A 26,073-nucleotide genomic window follows, 5' to 3' on the forward strand; every position below is an offset into this window, starting at 1 on the left:
AGAGGAATTTTGTGGTGCTTGGGGTGGTCCTGGAGAAAAGGCAACACAAGTGGAGAAATGCAGTGTGGACAAGGAGGAGATTTGTTAATTCATTGAACAGATATTTATTAAACACTAACTGTGAAGTCAGGCTCTTTTCCAAGCACTAGGGTAAGATAGTAATCAAGATAACCAGGTGTCCTTCCCTTACGGAACTGTGTGCCAGCAGAGGGAAATATGGTGAATTGACGTGGCAGTGAGATTTGAGTGGAGGTATTTCTTGAACATCTCGAGATGTTGGACTGAAGCTCTGAGGAGACCTGGATCAGAGATAAAGATTTAAGAGTCATTACCATAAATATATGCAGAGACAATGAGATGAGTCAGGGATGGCATAAAGTAAATGTTTCCTGTCCTCTTAAGTTTCCGTAAAAATACCTATGATTCAGGTACTTTCATTTGTTAGCAATTTGTATACCACTTTAGTTAACTATTCTGGATTTTTTTGTAAGGTATACCAATGTGTGTACATCCATTTATGTTTACAGTTATATATGACATTAACTTCGGAATAATTGCTTAGTATTCAGAATTTGAAATACCTCTTTTTCACTTGTAGACTTCTCTTTCGATGTTCAGTAAGAGTGAATTTTCGGTAAAAAGAAGATTTAGTGACTTTCTTGGTTTGCATAGCAAGTTAGCAAGCAAGTATTTACATGTCGGTTATATTGTGCCACCAGCTCCAGAAAAGAGTATAGTAGGTAAGTGTGAATAAAAAAAGACAAAACAACTTGGTTACTGTTACTGTATAGCTTTGTAGATTCCATGATCATAATGACATAGTATCTAGAGATAAGGAATTTAAATATTCCATTTATGACAGTTATTTATCAACCAAAGACTGTATAGCCTTTTAGTTTTATTTTCTAACACCTGAGGATTTTGATTTATATAAAACAATGATGTTAAATATTGGGTCAGAATTTGCCAAGTTGAAAACCCTAACTTTTTAACATCATGAGAGTGCCATATTATTGAGTAACACTCAGAGGATATTTAATATTAGCATATTAATAATGTTTTCTAAGGCATAGAGGCATTTGGCTCTCAACTATATGTCATCCAAAAAGAAGATATGATCTAGCCTCACTCAGGAGCTATTTAAACTATTTATTTTGTACCTCAATTTAATATTTAAAAACATTGCTACTTTTACAAGTAATAAATAAAGGCTTAAAGTATGCAGAAAATTACAATAGAGACCCTCCATTGTCTCACCATTAAGACATCTGTCATTTCTTAAAATTCTGTAATATATTTTTTCCAATCTTTTCAGTCACAGGTTTTTGTTTACCTCACTTTATATTCCTAAAGTGAATTTTTTGATCTTTAAATTATTTTACTTTTAACATTTTGTTTGAAGAACAATTTTTATCCTCTCCATCATGATTTTGAAACTTGATATATTTGAATGGATTTGTTACTTTTTTTTTAAATTCAAAAACCTAGTTGTCAATTCTTTAGCTTCCTGATCGCAAGACTTACATTCTTTAGATTTATTGAGAATTATAAAGAACTTTTGCTTTTGTGGGCTATGTCAATATTTATTATATGAGAATGTTTTAAAATTGTATTTATTCTTTTAAAAATAAACTCACTACCTGTTAACAAATAAAATTTTGTGAAAAATAAAAATCAATAAGAGTACCTTGCTCTTTTGTTTTTGTTTTACACTTTTGCAAATTTCTTTCATTTCTGGCTTAACAGAAGATAGCTCTATTCTCATATCTGCTTTTGCATTCAATTTGTTATGATATAACACATCATATAATCTTTGTAAAACTTTACTGAGCTTTTATGAAAGAATGAGAGTAAAAAAGACAAATAATTGCCTAAAGCTATTATGAAAATAAAACTTGTGCACTACCCTCCTTTCCTCCAAAAAGAGTCTCTGAAACCTTCCAGGTTTTCTTGACCATACTTTGAGAACTGCTGATCTGGTTAGTATTCTTATTTCTCTCTTTAAACTACCACAGTGGTATCTTTTGGCATCCTGTTACCTATGTAGGGAACTTAAGTTTTATCTATTATAAATTTATTATTGATATCCTTTTCTCTTTGACTTTAAGTTGTGCAATTACTTTTATATATCAAAAGAGGAAAAACACATTATATCTCTTATTTTGCTGGCTAGATATGATAGTTTAGTATTTAAACATTAGCCAAAAAGAAAAGATTTAAAAACTAAATTTTCATGCTCAAGTTCATTGTATTTCAAACTCATATTTTGCCTCAAATATCTTCAACTTTCCACTACAGGCTAATAAATAGCACATAGAAATTCAAAATAGAAGAAACTAAGTCATTAGGGGTGTCCAACCTGTGGCCCATGGGCCACATGTCACCTAGGATGACTGTGAATGCAGCCCAACACAAAAATCATAAATTTACTTAAAACACTCCGAGTTTTTTTGTGTGATTATGTGCCACAAAGTATTTAATGTGTGACCCAAAACAACTCTTCAGTGTGGTGCAGAGACTCCAAAAGGTTGGATACCCCTGTGTGAGAGAATTCTTTTCTGATACTGATTCTCACAGCCTTCAAAGGTTAGTAGGGGACAGTGACACAGTTACATCCATACTATTCATAGATATAGCCAGGATAGACCATTAAATTGTAAGACTCACTTAAATTATAGGCATAATTAACATTCATTGACTGTTTACTGTGCTAAAGTGCTATGCTACATAATTTATGTGCATTCTCATTTAATCCTCATAACGACTTTAGGAAGTCAGCTTACTATTGTCTGTATTTCATGATAAGGAAGCTAAAGTTCATCAAGGTGCTCCATATCATACTCCATATCATACTGCTACTAAAAGGCAGAACTGAGCTCTAAATGCTGACCAGCCATCTTACTCTAGAACTTCTACTCTTAATCACTATTCTAGTCTGCTTTTAATTTTTGTATTTTTTATGATTATGATTTATTTTTATTTTTTACATAAAACAGAAAACCTTTCGGTTTTTAAAAACAATCTAATTCACTTCTGGACAAGATGTAGGCATGGGTAGATACACTTCACCTCCTTGCACAACCAAAAGAAGGATAACAACAAATTTTAAAACAAAGACCAACGAGAACTGCCAGAAAATCAAACTGTATGGAGGTCTGACAACTAAGGAACTTCCTGACAAGAAGAAACATTCGTCCAGATTGGTAGGAGGGTTGGAGTCAGGCAGCTGGAGTGGAGAGGACACCTAGCAAGGCGGCGCCTGGCGGTCGCACATTTGTGTTCAGATAAACCAGGAACAATAACTGGGGAGCGAGATAGACCACACAACTCAGAGTTCCAGTGCGGGAGAAGAAAGTCTCAAAAACCGCTGGCTGTAAAAATCTGTGGGAGTTGCGGTGGTGGGAGAAACTTTCAGCCTCACAGGAGAGTTTGTTGGAGAAAGACACAGGATCCTAGAGTGCACACAAGCCCACCCACCCGGGAATCAGCATCAGAGGGGCCCAATTTGCTTGGTTGGTTGTGAGTAATGGGGGAAGTGACTGAAAGTAGGGCAAGAGCAAGTGGCACCATTCCCTCTTTGACCCCTCCCAATACCTAAGGTTCTGCCCCTTACTACGTAACAGGCACTCCAAGACAAATATGGCCCAAATGAAAGAACAGATCAAAACTCCAAAAAAACAACTAAGTAACAAAGACATAGCAGATCTATCAGATGCAGAGTTCAAAACACTGGTAATCAGGCTGCTCACAGAAATGGTTGAGTACGGTCACAAAATAGAGGAAGAAGTGAAGTCTATGCAAAGTGAAGTAAATGAAATTGTACAGGGAACCAACAGTGAAGGGAAGGAAACTGGGACTCAAATCAATGGAGTGGACCAGAAGGAAGGAAGAAACATCCAATCAGAAAAGAATGAAGAAACAAGAATTCAAAAAAAAAAAAATGAGAGTCTTAGGAACCTCCGGGACAACTTTAAATGTTCCAACATCTGAATTATAGGGATACCAGAAGGAGAATAGGGAGAGCGAGAAATTGAAAACTTACTTGAACAAATAATGAAGGAGAACTTCCCCGATCTGGGAAAAGAAATAAAATTCCAGGAAGTCCAGGAAACTCAGAGAATCCCAAAGAAGTTGGACCCAAGGAAGCACATACCAAGGCTCATCATAATTACATTACCCAAGATTAGAGAGAAGGAGAGCATCCTAAAAGCAGCAAGAGAAAAGGAGTTCCCATCAGACTGTCAGCTGATTTCTCAAAAAGAGACCTTACAGGCAAGAAGGGGCTAGAAAGAAGTATTCAAAGTCATGAAAGGCAAGGACCTACTTCCAAGATTATTCTATCCAGCAAAGCTTTCATTTAGAATGGAAGGGCAGATAAAGTGCTTCCCAGGTAAGGTCAAATTAAAGGAGTTCATCATCACCAAGCCCTTATTTTATGAAATGTTGAAGGGACTTACTGAAGAAAAAGATAAAAAATATGAGCAGTAAAATGAGAACAAACACAACTATTAACAACTGAACTAAAAAAAAAAAAAAAACAAAGCAAAAACAAACTAAGCAAACAACTAGAACAGGAACAGAATCACAGAAATGGAGATCACATGGAGAGGTATCAGTGGGGAGGGGGGAGAATGGGGAAGAAGGTACAGGGAATGAGAAGCATAAATGGTAGAAGCACAAAATAGACAGGGGAAGGTTAAGAATAGTATAGAAAATTGAGAAGCCAAAGAACTTATATGTATGGTTGTATCCAAGGATATGGACTAAGGGAGGTAATGCTGGTAGGAGGGGAGGTGCATAGTGGAGGGGAATAAAGGGGAGAAATGGACAACTGTAAGAGCATAAGCAGTAAAATATACTTAAAAACAGTCTAATATTATGTGATTGTATAATTTTCTAATATACACTTGAGGATTAAATTGTTTTAAAATTATTTATGTACCACTTTATTCCAGAAAGGATTTGAAGCAACTACATATAATGCAACTTGATTTTAAAAATACAAAGAAATTGTTAGGAAAAATAATTAGAGTCAAATAGTAAGATGAAGCCAGTGTAAGTTTTTTTCAAAATGTGTACATGAAGTCTGAACAATTACTAAAGGTGGGTAACAAACTGATCTCTGAGCTTCCCTAGTAGCCAACCAAGTAGATATTTTAAAATTTTGTTCATATTGTTCATCAATTTTTTAAAAATAAAAATGAACACATTTTCTAAAAAAATTGAAATATGGAGGCTCTTTTCAAATGACAAACACTGATAATGGGGTGGTGGAATAAGAGTAGTGACTTCTTTGCTGGAAAGCTATAACTAGCACTGAAGGAAGAGGAGTCTTTTCATTAGCTCGTAACGGTTACTATTCTTTTATAGAACCTTAGTTGACTTAAAAACACTGTTTCACTAAGCTTTTAGAAAAGAGCAACATAGTTGAAAATTTAAGAGATAACTGGTTACTGTAAGGCTTTTAAAAAATTTGTTACAATGGCCTATACAGTTACTTCTAGGAAATAGCATGAACAGAAAAATCTTGAAATAAAAGCAAAAAATATATCTCAGTAGGGTTTTGTTTTGTTTTGTTTTCAGGAAAACAGAATATGTGCAATAATTAATATCTGAGACTTTGTAGTCCATTCAGGGTAGATGTTTGAGTTTTGTTTTTCAAACTATTGTATTTCAGAGGAATTAAGTTAAATGGGTTGTTCATAGGTATTATACACTTACGTGTTTATTCATCAGATATACCAACCTGAATTAGAATTATATGGTTTTACATAGCCCATTTTAATTACTTTATTGGGATGTAATCACGTGCTATACAGTTCATCCATTTAAGTGTGTAGTTCAATGGCTTTTAGTATATCAAAGTTGTCTGTACATCACCACATCATTTTGGAATATTATATTACCTCTTCACTATCTTTCTCCTAATTTCCCCAGGCCCCAGCCATAGGCAATCACAAATTTAATTTCTCTATAAACTGCCTATTCTGGACATTTCATAGGAAGGCAATCATGTAACATAAGGTGGTTTGTGACAAGCTTCTTTTACTTAGTATAATGTTTTCAAGGTTCATGCATGTTATAGCATATAGCCAGTACTTTATTTCTACAGAATCAATTTTTGAAAGGAAAAAGAAGAAAAGAAAGGAAAATCTTCGGTCTTCTGTATTAGTGTGAAAATTGAAATTGCCAGTACAGAAATTATTTACATGACTTTTATCTTTTAAGTTTGAAGAGTTCTAGATATCTCTTTGAAAGAAATTGTTTCAATTATTATAAAAGCTATGATAAACAGTAAGAACATGTTCTTAGAATCTGCAAGAGATAATGTTTAGAAAATTAATGGATTATACTTTTTATTTTTCTTGTCCCCAAGAAAAAGTACCTTAATTATTGCTAATAAGAATTGAAAATATTAATTGAGCTTAAGTTTACTAATTTGAATTCCATTGAAATATAAACACATTTTAATTTATCAGGAGTATAATATATAACAGATAAGGAGCCCAAAAGTTGTAGATTAGAAAACTACACACAGTTCAACCTCTGCTTAATTTATAAGTACTTACCAAGTAAAGTTATATATAGTGAGTTTTAATTTCTCAAAAGTATGATACTAATTATAAATTGAGAAGCTTTTTGTCAAGTTCAGATTTAAAGTATATTTTATATTAGAAGTGATGATAAAAGACTTTCATAATAATATAAAATCATCATGAGTCTCATTCATTTTTTTCAAAGGCATGACCAAGGTCAAAGTGGGCAAAGAAGATTTGTCATCCACTGAATTTGTGGAAAAACGGAGAGCGGCTCTTGAAAGGTAATTGTAGACAGTTCTGCTTTATTACTTTCATGTTTGTACTTAAGTAATATAAGTCTAATTCCATTAAATGATACATCTGTATATTGGTGATTAATTTCTTTCAAAATATCACTTGATGACTTATATCAAGAGTGCTTTAAACTTTATTAAGAAGATTCCTTCTTTAAACAACACAATACTGTATGTTTGTTCTGCTTGTATTCTTGCATTCACAGTCTGCCAGCATACCACCTGTTGTATCATTGTTACAAGCAGCAGTATAAAGGCATGTGTTAATTGAGAATAGAATTATGTCATAGTTGTAGTCAACAAGAGAAGTAAGAAAAAAGAAAACACGAATCTTGTGAATTGGGGGAAGGGTTAATAAAAAAATATTTGGATAAAAATAATACCTCTTTAGTATTGTTTAGGTTCTTAGGAAGTCATACATTGATGTACTTACTGTGTTAGATTATTTGGCTAATTCTACTTCATCTAAATTAAATTTTTCTTTGAATTATTACTGGGTAATATTATTAAATACACGGAAAAATTAGGTTTGTGCTCCCATCATTAATTTCATAGAGTTGATTTTGACTTGAGTGTACAAAAGCGTTAGTGACTGAGTTGACCATATGTTTAAAGACTGATATATATGCTCTACTTATCTCCCTTTAACTTCTTGATTCAACACATTTCCTGTAGCTTTTAAGACTCGTCTGCATTGTGGCTGACTTTTAAAAGTAGATTGGATGGGAGGATTCCCATTTCCAGAATCTTAACATTTATTCTTTCCTTGCTATGCTGAAAATGTGAGAAAATAATTTTGAAACTATCCAGCTTTTAGAACATACATACATAACATTACCTAAAGTTAAAATATTTTCTAATTTCATAGATTTTTAAATTTTCATTGAATTTTGTTTATTTTAATTAATATTTTGGCTTACAGTTTGGCTTTATTTTGGCTTAAAACCAGTGGTTGGGGTAGGAGGGAGTAGGGGAGATCTAGTGAGTAGTATCATCTCCAGGGTACAAATTAATTTTAATACTATTTTTAAGGCAACTTATTTCTCAGTTTTAATAGCAAATCATTTAAATTATAAGAAAATGCTACAGTAAAGTCAGGTTTGAACAATTGCAGCAAGAAAAGCTAAAGGATATGCAGTTTAAAATCTTAAATTAGAGAAGACTTAAAAGATGAGATTGTGTCTGTGAGAATCAGCAATTACTCGTGAAAAGGATTTAAATTCCATCAAGAGATGTTTAGGTTTAGTATTAGAATTGCCTTTGTTGTAAAAGAGGTTATAAACTGAATATTTTCAAGAATGAAAGTAGATAATGCTCTGTCTTGATTTTGTTTAGTCCTTCCTGAAAGTATAACCATGACCCTTCGAGAAACCTTTCAAGTCCTATTTTTCTATGAGTAAATTTGAAATATTTCGGATGGCATGCTTGATAAGGAACTTAATGAAGATTTATTGTACCGAGCACATATAATTTGGTTCTACATTCACCTTTCTTGTAACTTGAATGCATTGCATTGTACTTACCATACCTTCATGCAGTATGAAACATTGAGGAGGGTTTTAAGAAAATATTGAAACCTAACCTAGTGTATATGTGAAGACAATTTTCTTTACTGATAAATGTTATTTTTAAATACTAGTTTAGTGCACTTTGCAATAGTGAAAGAAAAGAAACAGTGTACTACTGAGGGGAAAGTTTATTTTCCATTAGAAAAGATGACTGAAGAAAATATAGGTGTTAAGGTATAGAAACAAAGGAACTGGAATGAATTTTCTAAAGTGATTTTTCTGTGGCATTTCTTAAAATTGAAATGTTAGAACAGGTATATTTGTGGAATACCCAACCTCATTGAATCTGGTGGGTCAGGGTGGTACTTCTTTTTGTGTATACCATGATATTCATTTACACATTTGTTTGTTCAATTTAGAGAATCCAGATGACTATCTTTTAAAAAAGGATAAACTTCTGGTATTACATTATAGGAAGAGTGGTTAAGAACCCAAGTATTTCCCTGTGTCACACTCAATGATTTAAGCAGAAACTACTTCTATTAAGAGTATCTCTAAGATCGCTCACTTGATTTTCTTAAGAGTGCTTCACATCTCACTTTAAGAGTATATTGAGTCTATTTTATAGGTAAGGATACAGTTCTGCAAATGGAAACAGAGTAATGCAGAGTAGCATGATACAGTGTGCACATTTACAATCCTGTCTGTTGAAGTCTGCACTGCACTATACATGCACACTTTGTGCGACAGGCAAGTTATTTAACTTCATTCTTTATCTCTAAGATGTAAGTATCAGTTTGGAATGTCTTTATTCCAAGTACGTAAAAACCCACTGGAAAGGTCTGAACAGTTCATGTAGATTGATTAATCCACTCTTTCATATCAGGAAGTTTGGAGAGTGGGCACAGGTTTAGGATTATCTAATTCATCAGGAAATCCTATTGCTTCCTTCTAGTATCTGGAATACAGCTATTTCTCACCAGTCCTCTTCTAGTCCGAATGGTTCAATTTACTGGTGTAGGTTCCTAATTCTCCATTTCCATCCTTGAACTTCTACATTTGTACTCTTTTTTAAAAATACTTCTTTATTTTTCAATTACAGTTGACATACAGTATTATATTAGTTTCAAAAGTACTGTTTTTCAATATAACAGCCAAAGTCATACTTTTAAATCATAAATCAGATTATATCAATACTCACCCCCATTTCACTCAGTAAAAGCCATAGTCTTTAAAATGGCCTGCAGTATTTTACCTGATGTGCACTGCTCACTCTGTTACCTATTCCATCTCATAGCCCCCTTGATCACTCTGCTTAGGCCACACTGACTTTTTTGCTGCCCTTCAGAGGTCTCAGGCAGTCTTTCACCTTAGGGTTTTTTCACTGTCCTCTCCCATTGCCTAGACAGCTGTTGTTCCCAGGTACCTGCATGGCTAATTCCCTTACCTCTTTCACGTTAAAATGTTCAAATATCACCTTTCCACTGAAGCCTGTTCTGATCATTGCCTTCATTTAGACCTATTCTATTTAACTTGCCTCCAACCACGCCTTACACACTTGATTCTGTTTGCTCCACTGCTCTCCCCTTTTCCCCATGGCGTTTGCCACCTTGTTAAATACTACATAATTTACATACTTAGTACACTTAAAGTTTATTGTCCATCTTCTCTGATTAAAATACAGTCTCCACTAGGGAAGGGTCTTCCCCACTGACACATTCTGAGTCCTCAGAACAATGACTGATATGTGGTAAATGCTCAATGAATATTTGGTGAATGAACAGTTCTGTCATCAAACAATGAGGTTCTTTTTTGCCTGTTTTATTCTATTATTATCATGGTGCTTGAGTTTCAAGCAAGGAAATATTTTTTAACTATGTACCTGTCAAGCATTTTGTATAACCTGATGTATTTTGTTTTGTTTTTGGTAAATAATAGGAACTTGAAAGTCCTAAGTAAATTCTTCTAAATTTAACAGCATCCTTTTGTTAGAGCAAATCTGAAAAATAACTGCTGACCTACCTCTTGTTGAGTCTGATACTTACTTTTCATTAATTTCATTTGAGTCTGTCATTTCTGCCCTCCTTCGGTGTTCCTGTTTCTTCCCATACTCCTTTCCACGTGTTATTCTACATGCTTTTCCTCCTTTTGTTCTGTATCCTTCCTTTATATATTGGAAACCCTCTGTCACCTTAATTCTGAATTGGTGTATGTTTACCAATATTAATTTTAAAATTCATTTTATGTTTCTGTTCTTAATTTTAACATTCAGCATAAATCTTAATACTTCTGTTTTTTAATGGTTAGTCGCTCTTTCATGTAACAAGAGGAAGAAAAATGTTACTGTTTATTTCTAGAATATCATTTGCTAAGATTGACTCCTTAGAATGCTAGTGTGTGGTAGGGTGAAAAAAGGAAATCTATAGTCAATTGAATTTTCTTAACATAGAGTTTAACAAAGTTAAATCAGGTTTATTTTCTGCAGGACTTCTCACAACACCTAGTTTTTTGCTGTTCATTATGAATCTTAAAGGAATATGTACATAATATGAACTCCCTTTGGAAAGCTGTTTTAAAATATAAATAATATTAGGTGTTTTCATTTAGGTTTGAAACACTGGAACATTTATTAAAATTTGTGGACTACATGTTTTGCTTTCCTTCTTGTTCATTTCACAAATGTCTGTGTGCTGGCTATTTACCAGCTGTTTGCATTCAGATGAACAACATATGCAAACTGCTATAAGCAGCAAGCTGTCTAAACAACGAAATAACTTACCTAATAGTACTGGAAAACCTTGGTATTAAATATGTAAGTAAAATTCCAATGGGAAAATACCAACATTTCTGAAATGTACTACTGGATTAGTGTTCCTGCTGCATCTCTTTTTTAGCTTGATAATATAGGCAGCAAATATTTTAAATCCAGTGTAGATTGTATTGCACGTATCTGTGATAATGACTTCTTATGTGGGCTAATGATTTAAAATGAAGTTTAATATGGTATATATTTCATTTAAATATACAAAAAATAAAATAATTTTAACCATTGATTAGAATTTGACTTTAGAGAAAGTATTCGCTTTTTTGTCCCAGAAACTTTATTTTAGCATATTTTATAATCTTGCAAAAAGTAGGAGCGATTGTTGACTACATTTATTCCACAGAAGTAGAATAAAGTTATATTAAATGTGAGGTAAAATTTAATTGAGATATTACTTCATGTAATCTCTAATCTGGGAAAGTGATTTTTTTAAAAAATGGGATTAGATAAGTAATCGAGAATCATCAATAGTGGACTTTAATTCTTTTTATGAAAGAATGGTAATTATGGATGATGGGAATGTGGGGTTTTCTAGTAAGGAAAATGACTAAAATTTGGGCTGATAGTGATTTATTTAATAATGCTGTTTTCCTTTTATTTTTGTGTTATGTGGTGTCCCATAAGACATTTATCAATAATAGCAAAACCTTAAAAATAGAAATATTGAAGAAAATTTATTCCTTGTCAAATACGGGCCAAAGCTGATTTGATCATTTAAATCTGCTGATAAGGAAAAAAACTGTAGGCTGTTCTCCATTTTGGTAATACGTAATAGTAATAAAAAATAGTTGATGAATATACAGAGTGATGTATTTCTTAGGACTCTGAAGTAGTAACTCCACCCAAAGATTAAATTATTTGACAAACTCATATGCCCTTTTATACTTTTCAGTGAGCAGTTTGGTAAATTATTTAACCTCTTCCCACTCCCTCCCTCATTCCTTTCCATACCTCTTTTAAAGCAAATGAATATTCAAATGATGAACAAAAAGCTTTTTAATTCATTAAATTGCTGTAAGATTCTAAATAATCATAGTGAGGCTGACTGATAGGAGGCAGACTGAAGATGTCTTTTTATGTATCTGACCTTTTGTTGAAATAAGATGCTACTGATAAATAAAGGAGCAAATTTATTCTTAAATCCAGGTACCTTCAAAGAACAGTAAAGCATCCCACTTTACTCCAGGATCCTGATTTAAGGCAGTTCTTGGAAAGCTCAGAGGTATTATTTCTACTTTAAAATTTTGTGTATAAATGTTCTTGCTATTTATATTTTTCTGTGTAATAAGTTATAGGAAATAACTCAGGAAATAAATGGATTAATAAATGGAATAAAGCAATGATTTTTTTTTTGCTTAGTGATTTAATTAGTTTTAATTCTTAACTAAATTACTAGCATAATGTCTTCTTTGCATTGATAATTATAGGATTATCAGTCTTTTTCTGGAAAATTTAAAACCAGATTTAAAAGAATGGCTTATGTAGTCTGATTTTCAGTGCCTTAATTGTTGCTTAGGCATCATACTGAAATAAATTTATTCAGACTACATTTTAGAGACAGCTGAATACATTTCTGTCTACATTTGAATGTACTTATTTAGGTTTTGAAATGCAAATATGTAACTTGAAAGAGCCTAAATTATTAAATATGCTGTTCTTTATATTTGAGTTGTTTGGCACATTTTTGGGCTCTTAAACAGTTTAGAGTTCTGATTGTTACCTTTTGAGATCTTCTAAAAATTTATTGAATCCCAGAATATTTAAAAAATTCAAAATCACAGTCTTAACTGAGCATGAGGAGATTTTTCTTAAGACTTTCTTCTTCCCTTATAAACAGTTTATTTCTGCTACCAAACAGGTGGCCAGTGTTAAGGTGCTTGGCAATTACTTAATATATTTTGACAAACAGAGGGTTGTTCCATCTAAATGTAAACGTGCAGAAGAAAAACAAATGGAAAGTCAATTTTTTAAGTTTTCCTTTGAGAATGTACAACTAGTATATTTGAGAAATTAGATCTCAACTATAGAAATGTATGAGAGTGAAGAAAATACAACCTCCTTTTTTTTTCTTTTCTTTTTTTGGGGAGGCGGGGGACAGTCCCTTTTGTGCCCAGTTAAACCTCCAGGCTTTTAACCGGTTTGTTTGCCCTTATTTGTCATTCAATTCCAGCTGCCTAGAGCAGTTAATACACAGGCTCTGAGTGGAGCAGGAATATTGAGGATGGTGAACAAGGCTGCCGACGCTGTCAACAAAATGACAATCAAGATGAATGAATCGGATGCAGTAAGAGCTGATTTTTCGACTTGAATAATGAGATGAATTAATGAGCCCAACAATTGCATTTTAAAGCTGTACAAGTAGAAAATAGGATATTAATTTGCTTATTGAGTTTAGTTCTCAACCACATCAGTTGACCACCATGGTTATCCATGGTTAATTTGTTGCTTTAAAACAAGGAATGTAGCTTGCTATTGGTAACCTAATTTAAAGTAGTTTGTTCTGGCTAAATAAGCTCCATTTTTCATTTTTTTTGTTAGTGGTTTGAAGAAAAGCAGCAGCAATTTGAAAATCTGGATCAGCAACTTAGGAAACTTCATGCCCATGTTGAAGCCTTGGTCTGTCATAGAAAAGGTTTGTTTACCTTATTATTTATTTGTTTAATAACATGAATTAACTGAAACATTTTATAAAAATTATTAAAATGAGTATTTTGAAGTTGTTATAGAAGGGAAAAACATAGTTTAAGAGAATGTTTTCTGTCTCAACTTTGTTGTTTAATATTTTTTGTTCTATTTTAACCTCCAGTTTAGAAGTAGAAACATGAGCTTATAAAAATATATTTTAGATTATGGTTTAAAATTGTTCACTTGGTTAACTCTTTGTTAATCTTTGTCATTTTCCTTAAAATATGTGTTTTGTGCCTGTATTTTCTTGAAAACTCTGAAATATTTTCTTCATTTCTGAACCATTGTATTTAAAAATCTGGGTGTTTTGTTAAAAATATATAGAAAATTTGAGTTGTAATTTTTAAATTTCATGGTGAGTTTTCTTTTTTGGTTTTATTTTTAAAGAAGGCTTTTGATACAGATTTTTAAAATTCTTGATAAGTAAGTTAGTATGTGCCATTATCAGCAATACATTTAAATACAATAATTACAAAAATCTAATTTGTTGAAAGCAGTTTATAACAGCTTTTGCTATTTGTATTATAGCTCTTAGCAAATGGGCTTTAAGGTTCTTTTAGATCACTTTGCACAATGCAGGGCTGCAGAGCAGTTTCCAGGCAGTGTGATTGTTAGTCACACACCAGCCTGTCGACATCTGTTTTTATTTGTAGTATCTAAAGTGGTCATGTTCAAAAGTCTCTTTAGAAATTCTCAATATTTCACTAAGCATTGTCGCATAAAAAGAGGAAAAGAATAAGATCTATGAGAGTTGTATGTACAGTTTTACCTTGCTTTCCTCCTGTTGGTTAAATAATATTATCATTAAAAATTATACATATTTTTTAATGATAAGTAAATGTTTAAAGGCAAAGTATTATAAATCAATTGTGTGTACTCTATGCTTTTCATATTAAATATACATATATTTACATATCTTTTAAGGAACAGATACAGTAAGCACTTTAGGAGAGAAAGGGGGGCAGATTGTTGCATTGTTAAATAGTTCATCTTCTGGGGATACAGGCAGTGGTTCTGACCCTCAGTAGAGCTTTGAGCAGTGGGCATTTATGCCCAAGGCATTTTAGTGGCTGGTGGTTTTATGTAAATATTTTAAAATACAATTTGGGCAATTTGTGAACAGATAAAATTTAGAGAAAAGGTGAAAAAATCAAAACAATATTTAAAAACTTTACTAGTGAACATTAAAAGTGAATACTTTTCTATTTCAGAACTTTCAGCCAACACAGCTGCCTTTGCTAAAAGTGCTGCCATGTTAGGTAATTCTGAGGATCATACTGCTTTATCTAGAGCTTTGTCTCAGCTTGCAGAGGTTGAGGAGAAGATAGACCAGTTACATCAAGAACAAGCTTTTGCTGACTTTTATTTGTTTTCCGAACTACTTAGTGACTACATTCGTCTTATTGCTGCAGTGAAAGTAAGCCTTGTTTTGCAATCTTCCTTGAATTCTTCTCACTTCAGTGGTTTGCTTACAAGAGAATTTGATTATTCATAGCTTAAATTTTTATCCTATGAGTTGTACAATGCAATAGACAAAATTGATGTTTTTAAGAGGTCTGAGGAATGCCTTATTTGGCATATACCTATTTACATGTACAAGTTTGCAGCTAATTGGTAGCATTTGTTTGTTCATTGTAGCACAAACTGAAACTACCTACTGGATTGTAATATCATTAGTAAAACAATAATGAGAAGCAGGATAAAACCAGAATTGATTGTTGTATGAATGTGTTTAATGATGACTTTAGCATGGATTTGGTCTGTAAACATTCTGCGTGTATTCCAAAATGTGTAGTTACCTGTATTTATAGATGACATGGGATTAAATTAGTTACTAAGTATGAACAGTATTCAATTTCTAAATAGTTGGAAAAGTGATCATTCTAATGGAATTCAATATTACATAGTTATATCCAATATTCAAATAATTAAATTGAACTATTATTTTATCTTATGTTTCAGAAGATACCTTAAGATCTTACCTTGTTTTTGAATTATTGTTATGAACATTAGTTGTAGAATGAAGGAACTGGGTATTTACCTTGAATTCAAGCATCTAGAAAGTTCCTTGCTTTCTAATGCAAAATTTTTTCAGATGATATCTGTGATGAAATTAGTATTTATCTACAATCACAACATAGATGCATTGTATGTTTATTGATTTGTTTTCAAGCTAATGGTAACAGTGTACTAGAAGCTTCTTAGCACCTCAAGAATGATGCTTTCTTAGGTTTGGTAAAAGTACCAATTTTGCTTGTATTTACTCTAATATGTACTTTTATATTTCTGGTGGTTAATTTTTCTTTATAGTTACTTAAAGATGTTAATATAAATAGCAGTTACCTGAATATACTTCATGTTTATATAGGTAACTTAAGATACAAAGAAATCCAGTTTACAGATAATGATTCCTTTTTATCTCTCACCTACCCTCACCTCATTCCAGAGCTCCCACTAACATAAGAGCTGTAGTTAAAAAGTATAGCACCTGCAAAAAACCTGTGGGTCCAGAAAGGGCAGCTAGGCAGAGTCTGTGAGAAGGGGTAGCTGCTGAGAAGGCCTACCCTGGGAAAGTACTCCCTGGCACAGGTGGCCTGTCTGTGTAATGGATGTTGATCCCTTAGAAACAACTTTCCTTGTACTGCCTAAATCTTGCTTTACTTTTACCTTTTGTGAAATTAGTTATATTCATGTTTCCTAGAATATGTTCTATAGAACAGAGACATCAAAAAATATACCACTGTCATCTGAGTTTGGGAGATAATGTATACAATGCCCTTGTCTTGTATACTCAGCAAGCATGGAAAAAGCTCTAAAGTGTCTAGGAGTAAAAAAAAAAAACAATAGACATTTAACTTTGTTTAATCTAGACTTCCAAATTCATATGAATAGGAATTTTCCATTTAATAATTTTTACATATATAGAACACATTTGGGAAATACTGAATTAGTGATTTATTGACTAAAGAGCTATGGTCAACTTATACCATGAGGTAAATTAATGTCTTTCAGATTGGTTTTGTGCTGAAACCTAGTCTAGGTCAACTGCACCAAGGAGTTGAGAAATTATGGAATAGGGTGATTGATGGAATATTTTTGGTCTTTTTTTGTTTCTTTGTCTTAAAATAATTCATTTTTATTTGAAAAAACAATACATGCCCATATAATTCTAACAGCCCTAAAATGTAAACTTCTTTTCTACCTAAGACCTCTTCCCTCAATCAGATATTAGATTCTTGTGTATTTTTATAGAATTAGCTATGCATGCATAGGAAGCTAATTTATTTTCTTTCTTTCTTTCTGTCTCTCTTCCTCCCTCCCTCACTCCCTCCTTTTCTTCCTTCTTCAAAAAGGAGCACACTATTTTATATACACAGTTCTTTGCCTGCTTTTTTTCACTCTATTTTAGAGCAGTCTCTATATCAGCATGTTACGTTTTTAATAGTTGCATAGTGTTCCATCATATAGCACATAGGTGTACTTGGAGTTATTTACTCAGCCCAATATTAAAGTATTCTAATAATAACTCTGGGCACAAAATTTGTAGAATTGCTTGGCCAAAGGGTATATGCATTTCAGTAAGTATTGTCATAACAGCTCAAAGAGGTTATATTTCTCTTATTCCCATCAACATATATGTTCCTTCTTCTACCCAGCAATGAAGGTATTTTTTGTATATGTTTTAATTTTTTTAGTTAGCGTGAATTTAAGCATCTTTACAAATGATAAGCCATTGCATTTCTTTTTTCATATATGCTCCTTGTTCAATTTTTTTGTTTGATTTTTCTTATTTCTAATAGCTGTTTAATACTCCTTAACCCTTTTTTTTTCATAGTATGACTGTTTGGATGATAATTTTGAAACTAGGAGTACTTTGGGAATTAGAATATAGAGCCCAAATGGCAAACTAAAGAAAGATAAATTTTACCCATTCAAAATACTGCCTGGACCTGACCTTGTACCAGGGAACTCTTGTTTTCCTCTTTTTTTCTGCTATAAGGTCTCTTGATCTAAGACTTTATGTTTTTACTAGTACTGTTATCTAGCATATATTAATTAGTAAACTCATTGCATTGCATTCTTATGTATTCATCTTCTGTGAACAACTAGAGTAGTGTCAGGGACTGAGAGTAAAGGTTATGCATGTTTTTAGCACTAGAACTCTTTATTAAGAATTCTTACAGGGAATTCAAATTTATAAAAACATTTTTCTAAACACCCAATAGATGTGTTCCACAAGGAGTTTAAAAGCATCACTGTTTGGCTATAAGTAATCAGAATCCTTTCAGGATTCCAGGAAGGGCAACATACTTTCAGATTCACTGAATTAGAATATGGTATTAATTAAATTAAAATTGCAGCATCAAATTGCCTGGTGGGCCAGGAAAACCACTCATAACTGCAGCCTTGTTTAACCTAGATCAACCTGGATGCAAACGTGTAGCCTAAATTGGCAGGGGGATGGGGATCCAGAGTGGATCATCAGTGTACATCCATCCCTCTTATAGAAAAGGCTGGTTCTAGAGTGGATTATTTTCACATACAAAGACAAATGTTATTATGGTTTAATTGCTTTTTAAGAGATAGCATTTTTAGAAGAGCAAGTAGGGTTCTGGTTTATTTTCCAGTGTTACAAGAATAGGAAAAAAATGAAGAGAAGTTTTAATTCTTATACAGTTAAGATTAATTTATTTTTCTAAAATAACTTGACTTGAGTAGTTTTACTATTAACATAGCTCCTACACCTGTATCACAATAAAGATGTGATGGTTTGGGGATATTATGAGATAATAAATTGGTCAGCAATCAAATTAGTCTAAATTAGTATATCACTTAAAAAAACAGTTGATATATACAGGGTAGGGCAAAAGTAGGTTTATGGTTGTGCATTTGTGAAACAGTTTATTCTTGAATTACTATTTATTGATTATTATTTTCCATGTGAACAACTGTAACCCTACATTTGCCCACCCTATATTTAGAACTTAAGCAAATACTGAAATTTAAGGGCATTTTGGTTAGCTTCTGCCCTGTATTTGTACAGATTTTAAGTAATCAAATTGTTCTTGAACAGAGAAATTCATAAATGAAGAGCTGATATGGCCCCATTCCCCTAGCAGGGGTATCCAACCATTTGGCGTCCCTGGGCCACACTGGAAGAAGAGTTGTCTTGGGCCACACATTAATTACACAAACACTAATGAAAACAAAAAAATCTCAATGTTTTAAGTAAATTTACGATTTACTTAAATGTTGGGCAGTATTCATAGCCATCCTGGGCCTCATGTGGCCTGTGGGCCACAGATTGGGCAACCCTGCAAGACCAGGCCTAAAATTTTACATTACGTTTTGGTTCTGTGTGTGTGTACACATAGAGGGTGAGCATCAGGAATTGTTTGTTTTAAATGGTAGTGACTGAATCTGTTTGTTAGATGTATTACTTTGGTGCTTTTGGCCCAATTTGGCTGAAGCTAAATTAATTCATAATAAACATTTTTATTTGGGTCTTTTAAATATAAGAAAAGCAGACATTAAGGACAGTAAGATTCACTTACTGTGAGAAGAAAAATGATAAGATATGACAAATTAAATCTGGCAAAATGGACTTAAATGCCTATAGATAGGGTGCTTTGACTCAGCGGTTTGCCCAGGATGTCTGTTGTCCTGGTTAGTTTAAATGTGCTCAGTCTTTAAGAACTCTCTGGGAAAACTACTTAGGTTTCATGTTGATTTGGAGTTTTTAATGTTCTTGGTCACATTTTAAAACTATGCTATATGATGATATAAATGCAGTCTTATTTTTTCATATTGCTAAGTTTTTACTATTTGTACTTTTAGTAAAAATTGAGTTAATCGGCTACATTTATATGTGTATGTTATTTAGAAGTGACTCATAATATTACCTACTAATTATTAAATGTTCACTAGGTTAAGACACTCCGCTACATACTTTTCATTTTATTTCTAATCCAAAAGTATAGATCTTATTTTCCTCCTTTTATATTTGGGAGACTAAGGCTTATAGAAATTAAATGAATTTACCCAAGATCATACAGTAACAAAGCTGGATTTCAAAGCCAACTTTGTTCTAAAGCTTAAATTTTTTAAGTGTACTACATACTTTCTTTTCAGCAGGTTCCTTTAAGAATATACATTTATTGTTTCTTGATAGATAAAGCTTTTTATTTGGAATAAATGAAAATAATTCTTGGTTTCATGCTTTCTGGCTTACCCAGTTTTATTAATGCTCCAATTAGTAAACACTAAAGTAATATGACTTATCCATAACATCAAGCTAGAGGGATTATTCTATTCTCTCATACTAGCCATCATTTTTTTTCATGAGACTTTTACTTACTCTCTTATGGTCATATTTTATTTCTTTCCTCCAGTCATTTGCTCCTTCTCTGACAAACCCATTGAAAAGAAATAATGGACTTGGTTAACTTGTTCTATTACAGTCTTTTGTCTATTTTTTTGGTTCTGCATTATACACACACCCACTGTGTGTGTGTATATATATATTTGTTTGACCTCTTCATCATGTATAAGACATCATGTATTTTTTTTGTTATACTTAATTTCTTTGCTTTTCTTTTGCTATTGGTAATCTCTTCGTCACATTTTTACTTGACTTTCTGTTATCTTACAGGTTTTTCCTATTTTCTTTTTTCAGTTTCTGGCACATTTCCAACACTTAAATCTACTTCTGATGTTATTTAGTAGGAAAACTTCCAGTGTAGCTATGACACTGGCATTTTTCTACTGAAGAAATCTTTCTTGAAAGTATAAAACTCTGTTAAATATCTTATTATGAGTCACATTTAAAACTCTAAAGGCTATTTAAATGGATTTTGTATATTTTTTAAATTTCTGAGCTCTTATATTTCATCCAGTCACCAGGATTTCTGTTTTTAAGCAAATAAATACAGAAATAAATTTATTTACTTATTTATTTTTATATTGACATGTTTATTTTTAGTATGTCAGTGTATTAGAATTTAAATACTGGGTTTTACTGTTTTTAGTACTACAGTATTTCTAGTATAAAATATTTTAGTATTTACTGTCACTTAATAGCATTATGTCATTCACTTGTAGGGTGTGTTTGACCATCGAATGAAGTGCTGGCAGAAATGGGAAGATGCTCAAATTACTTTGCTCAAAAAACGTGAAACTGAGGCAAAAATGATGGTTGCTAACAAACCAGATAAAATACAGCAAGCTAAAAATGAAATAAGAGAGGTGATTAATGCAAAATGCTTTATTTATCTCTTTGCTCAAATTTTCCATGAGTCATTCATATATATATAATTTTTCACAAATTTTTTTCTAACCATTCAACACCTAGCTGTTTTTCCATAATTTTATAAACTGTGTTAGAATTATCTTAACATTTTGATTTTCATTAAAATCTTCAGAGCCGTTTGTTACTTGCACATGATCATGGAATAAATAAAGACACAAGAAAATGGTTTAAATTTATATTTAATTAATAATTACACATTTGTTCTGAGATAACTAATTTGATTTCACATAATTACTTGTTTTGTGTCTAAAAATAGTTTTAGAGGTGGACTTGTCCCTCATTTAACTGTATGGGCAACATTATCCCCCATATATATGTATTATATATGGTATTTTAGTAAGTTTGTATAAGTTTATTATAATTTATACACTTTTTTTGCCATGCTTCAATAAGGAAATTGAAGAGGTAGGACAACCTTTATGTTACTCAAATGTACCTGCTCTTGGAAGAGTATGTACCAGTGTTTTGGTTACGTAGTGGGAAAATATCATTTCATAGCTTAAGTCTTTAGTTATTTTATTTTAGCTGTTTCATTGGTCACTAATCACATTTTGTTGTTTCTTTACTGAATTTAATGTTTCCTAAAGGTCGTCAATAGAACATAATTCCACAGTTTTTAAAAAATCTAGACATTTTACTATTACAAAAACTGTTTTTTAAATATTTGTCATACAGTTTTCCTAATTTAAAGAATTTTTATGGGTAAATAAATTGTGATGAATGTGTAGTCTTGAAATTAGCAGAATGTAGTTGATTTTTTTGAAATAATGATATAAAAAGATGAGAAAATTAAAATCTAACACTGCTAAATGATTTGATAGTAAATTTTATAATCTATGAGGGTGTCCAACCTTTGGGTGTCTCTGGGCCACATTAGAAGAAGAGTTGTCTTGGGCTACACAATAAATACATTGCAACACATAATCACAAAAAAATCTTAACAGTGTTTTTAGTACATTTATGATTTTGTGTTGGGCCGCATTCATAGCCATCCCGAGCCGCATATGGCCTGTGGGCCGCAGGTTGGACACCCCTGCTCATCCTGTGGTTAATTCAGCAATGGAGATTGTAGTTAAGTAAGTACTAGAATATTCTAATCTTAAGTAAACCTGACAATGAAATATTAATGGAAATTAAGCTGATAACACATCTCTACTGCTGGAAAGTTGGATACAAGTTTGGATGATGCTAAGTTGGGCTTTGCCAATATTGAGCTTTCTCAAGATTTTTAGGCTTACGTTAAATTGAGTGGTCATAACAGCTAGTTCTATAAACTTTTTCCAGACCAAAAAAAATATGTGTATGTTTTTGCTTGTATTTTATTAGTGGGAGGCAAAAGTACAACAAGGAGAAAGAGATTTTGAACAGATCTCTAAAACAATTCGAAAAGAAGTGGGAAGATTTGAGGCAAGTATGATTTATACTTTTCTCATCAATATGATCACATTTGCTGTGACTTTATGGTAAAATCAAATTTAGTTGTGTACTAATGGAGCTTTTCTCTTGTACTTGAACAGAAAGAACGAGTGAAAGATTTTAAAACTGTTATTATCAAGTACTTAGAATCATTAGTTCAAACACAACAACAGGTAAGCTGATTTGTTTATAACTTATAAACTTCCAGGTTTTATTTTTAGAATGCTTTTTCATTTTGAAGATAATTACTGTAAGGAACTTTTATAGTTAAAGAGGAATAAGTAGTGGAATAGAGAAAACCAGTAACAGCAAAGGAAAAAATGGCAGTTAAAAGAATTGGAAACTCTCACTTCCTTTTTGCTTCTACTCTTTCGAACTACTAGGTGAGATACTTTTCCCAATGTTAGGCTATGAAAAATAGGACAGGTTTTCCCTTTCCCTGTCTTCTGAGTTTTATTTCCCTATCAATCATACTGTGTATAAATTCTTACAAGAAGTTCTTCTTTCATAAAAGACAAAACTTAAACTAAAAATATTTTTAAGGTTTTAAAAAATAATTGTTTTGATTTTTGTTTTATGTTGGGTTTGTGGTGATGATATGCCACCAGTAGTGGCATTTGTTTCCCTCAACTAGACAAGACAATGGTGTTTGTGTTACATTAAGTAAAAGTCTTTAACAAGATAATAGAGTTTTTTCCTTTGTATTTTAATATAAATTTGAGTAATCAAATTATTTAATGTCTTGAATAAAAGGATTTCTTTCTTCAGTTAGTTTTAAGACATGTGGATTAGAAACTTGCCTATATAATTTTTGAGTTAAGTGATGATATTATATCTTCAAATTACATTTTTTAATCATAAGTACTTAATTCATAAGATCAGATTTTTAATATATGATAATAAATAAGTCATATTAATTTGTTTTTAAAGGAATTGGTTTAAACTTTAGTTTATACTTCAGTCTATTTTTTTTGGACTGTCCATGAACGACTGGTAGCTAATTCTTTCCAGACTCATTCTCCCGTTCTTCCCCAGCGTCTTTTCTTACTCCTTTGTTCTCGTTCTTTTGGCTAACAGTAACATGCAATATGAATACTCTCTGATTTAGATGTTATTACTTTATATTGGAAAAGTTCATTGCAGTTGTATTATTTAAGGTAACCTTATATATACTAACATCTTATTTATAAAACTGTGTATTGTTTCTATATACAGTTTTGCATAAATCAAAAAATCCTGTTTTGGGATATTTTTAAAATTATATTATTTACATCAAAAACAAATTACCCAGAAGTAATTAATAAAGTTAAATTGTTTGTACATGAATTATATTGACAAACTTCAGATAAGGGAATTAAAATGATTTTAACCAGACTTTAGTAAATGTTAATCACTACTAGCTATTTGAGTAGATTTTTTTTTTTAATGCTGTACAGGACATACATGCATATAAATGACAAAAAGGTAATGAGAATATCTTTTATTTTTGTTATCATTTACAGCTGATAAAATACTGGGAGGCATTCCTACCTGAAGCCAAAGCCATCGCTTAGAAGATTACTCCTGTTAGGAAGATCTCAGATGTTTGTTCCAGTTACGCTAATTCCACAGTGAAATCATTTAAAACCATCTAAATAAACCACTATATATTTTATGAAGTACATGTGGTTTTTATATATATATAAATATATATACACACACACATACACACTCTTGACATTTTATTACAAGCTGCATGTCCTGACCCTCTTTGAATTAACTGGACTGTGGCATGACATTCTGCAATACTTTGCTGAATTGAACACTATTGTGTCTTAAATACTTGCACTAAAAAGTGCACTGCAAGATCAGAAAATTTTACAATATTTTTTCTTTACAATATGTTCTGTAGTATGTTCACCCTCTTTATGAAGTGAATTATCAGTGGATTGATTAATGTTCACTTATACATTCCTGTACAGAAATTATGACTTTGTGATTACAGTAATAAAATTATATTCCTTGTGATGTATTAGTAACAAATTATTTGGGTGTATAAACATATTAGGGATCTTTTAAAAGCATTTTTAATAGGAAGAGACTTTTCCTTGTAGATACATATTTTTTTATTGACAGAAAGAGCTGAACTCCGTTATCATTAAATGACTAAATGAAGCTTAAGTTGTCTTATGCAATTATCACAAACCAAAGAACATTTATCTTTTGATTCAGCTCTGGGTAATGCTCTTGTCTTCAGTAAGGAAGAGAATAATTGTCTTTGCTTGTTATTATCCACCCCTAGTATAAGTGCCCAGTTTAAGAATTAGGAAGAAATGTATTTATGTGCCTCTATTACAAGTCTTAACGAATTTTGCTCGTCTACTACTATCTTCAAAATCCAAGACTTTGCATATATTTAATTTATTCCCTTGCCTTTCTGTGTTTTTGTTTTAAACTAAAAGTTGATTGTTTATGGTTATAATTGACAAAAAATGATACCATGCTAAAATACCTCGTGATTTGATGACTAACCAAGAATGACACAAAGCAAATTCATGAAACTTGTAATTGGCAACCTTCTCACCTAATTCTCTATCCTGTTTGGATGGCTATTGCCTAATCCTTAATACTGGTGAAAGTTTAACTTGTGGTGGGCATTAGAGTTATTTTTATTTTTTAAAAAGTACTCCTAAAGATGTCTCAGTTCTTGAGCTCACCAGCTAAATCTCCCAGCGGAGTGCAGTATGGTATGTCCTGTCTAGCAGCTTACTGGATACAATTAGTGTATCAGGGTAGAGTATCCCCAGGATCTGTTTCCTTTCACCACTTATTTTAGTTGAAATTTTAAGCATACTGTAGGAATTCATATTTATATTCCTAGAACCCAGAAGAGTGCCTGACACATAATAGGTTAATAATAAAGACTTGAACAGGGGGAAAAAGTTCTGGAAGATGCAAAATAAAGTTTACTCTTAAGAAGAAGAAACTGAAACAGAAGTAGTATAACCTATTGCTTCTGTTGGAGACAACTTAGAAACTTTTGAGAAAGGAGTAATTCATATATATACATGAGATGTTATCTTGTTTGCCTATTGAACAAAGTATAGGCTTACTGGGAATAGTTTCACTATAATGATGTCCTAGTGTGATATCCATAGTTATATTACTTCCCAAGATACAGTTTAAATTGGGGTCAATAACTTAGTTATTTAAGCCAAAATCTTTCATTCCATAGTGGTATATGTTTATTAGAACATTCAGTACCTTCTAATAAATATTTTCAATTTTGATCAAGTTGAAAAGAATAACAGACCCACACTCCATTCCAGACCATATTCCTCTTAACAGCCTTTGCTAAACAAAAAGGAGTCTGCTGGAAATTTAAAGGAAATTATATAAGCCTCTGATACCTACCAACATTTTAACAGGATTTAATTTCCGTATGCACTTATCTCCACCCATCAATCTTCATATTTCCTATTCATATTACTAAAATACTTCATTCCAAATAAATAGAATA

At 32.1% G+C, this 26,073-nt stretch overlaps 1 protein-coding gene across 4 annotated transcripts in view; it reads left to right on the forward strand.

The window, feature by feature from the left end:
- SNX2 (sorting nexin 2) overlaps positions 1–25,488 on the forward strand; it is a 63,893-nt gene extending 38,405 nt beyond the window's left edge. For 2 of the 4 annotated variants that reach the window (XM_028508915.2, XM_036020694.1), the window contains 11 exons: positions 599–740; positions 6,742–6,820; positions 12,311–12,386; positions 13,335–13,448; positions 13,703–13,796; positions 15,061–15,266; positions 20,951–21,094; positions 21,552–21,563; positions 22,485–22,565; positions 22,676–22,747; positions 24,077–25,488. In XM_028508915.2, the coding sequence (XP_028364716.1) occupies positions 599–740; positions 6,742–6,820; positions 12,311–12,386; positions 13,335–13,448; positions 13,703–13,796; positions 15,061–15,266; positions 20,951–21,094; positions 21,552–21,563; positions 22,485–22,565; positions 22,676–22,747; positions 24,077–24,127 (1,071 nt within the window). In that variant the 3' untranslated portion in view covers positions 24,128–25,488. The remainder of the gene's footprint in view (positions 1–598; positions 741–6,741; positions 6,821–12,310; positions 12,387–13,334; positions 13,449–13,702; positions 13,797–15,060; positions 15,267–20,950; positions 21,095–21,551; positions 21,564–22,484; positions 22,566–22,675; positions 22,748–24,076) is intronic. The other 2 variants (XM_028508919.2, XM_028508922.1) reach the window with 2 other exon arrangements.
- The last annotated feature ends 585 nt before the right edge of the window (positions 25,489–26,073 follow it).

This window comes from Phyllostomus discolor, chromosome 3 (genome assembly GCF_004126475.2).
Source record: "Phyllostomus discolor isolate MPI-MPIP mPhyDis1 chromosome 3, mPhyDis1.pri.v3, whole genome shotgun sequence".
NCBI classification, from domain to species: Eukaryota; Metazoa; Chordata; class Mammalia; order Chiroptera; family Phyllostomidae; genus Phyllostomus; species Phyllostomus discolor.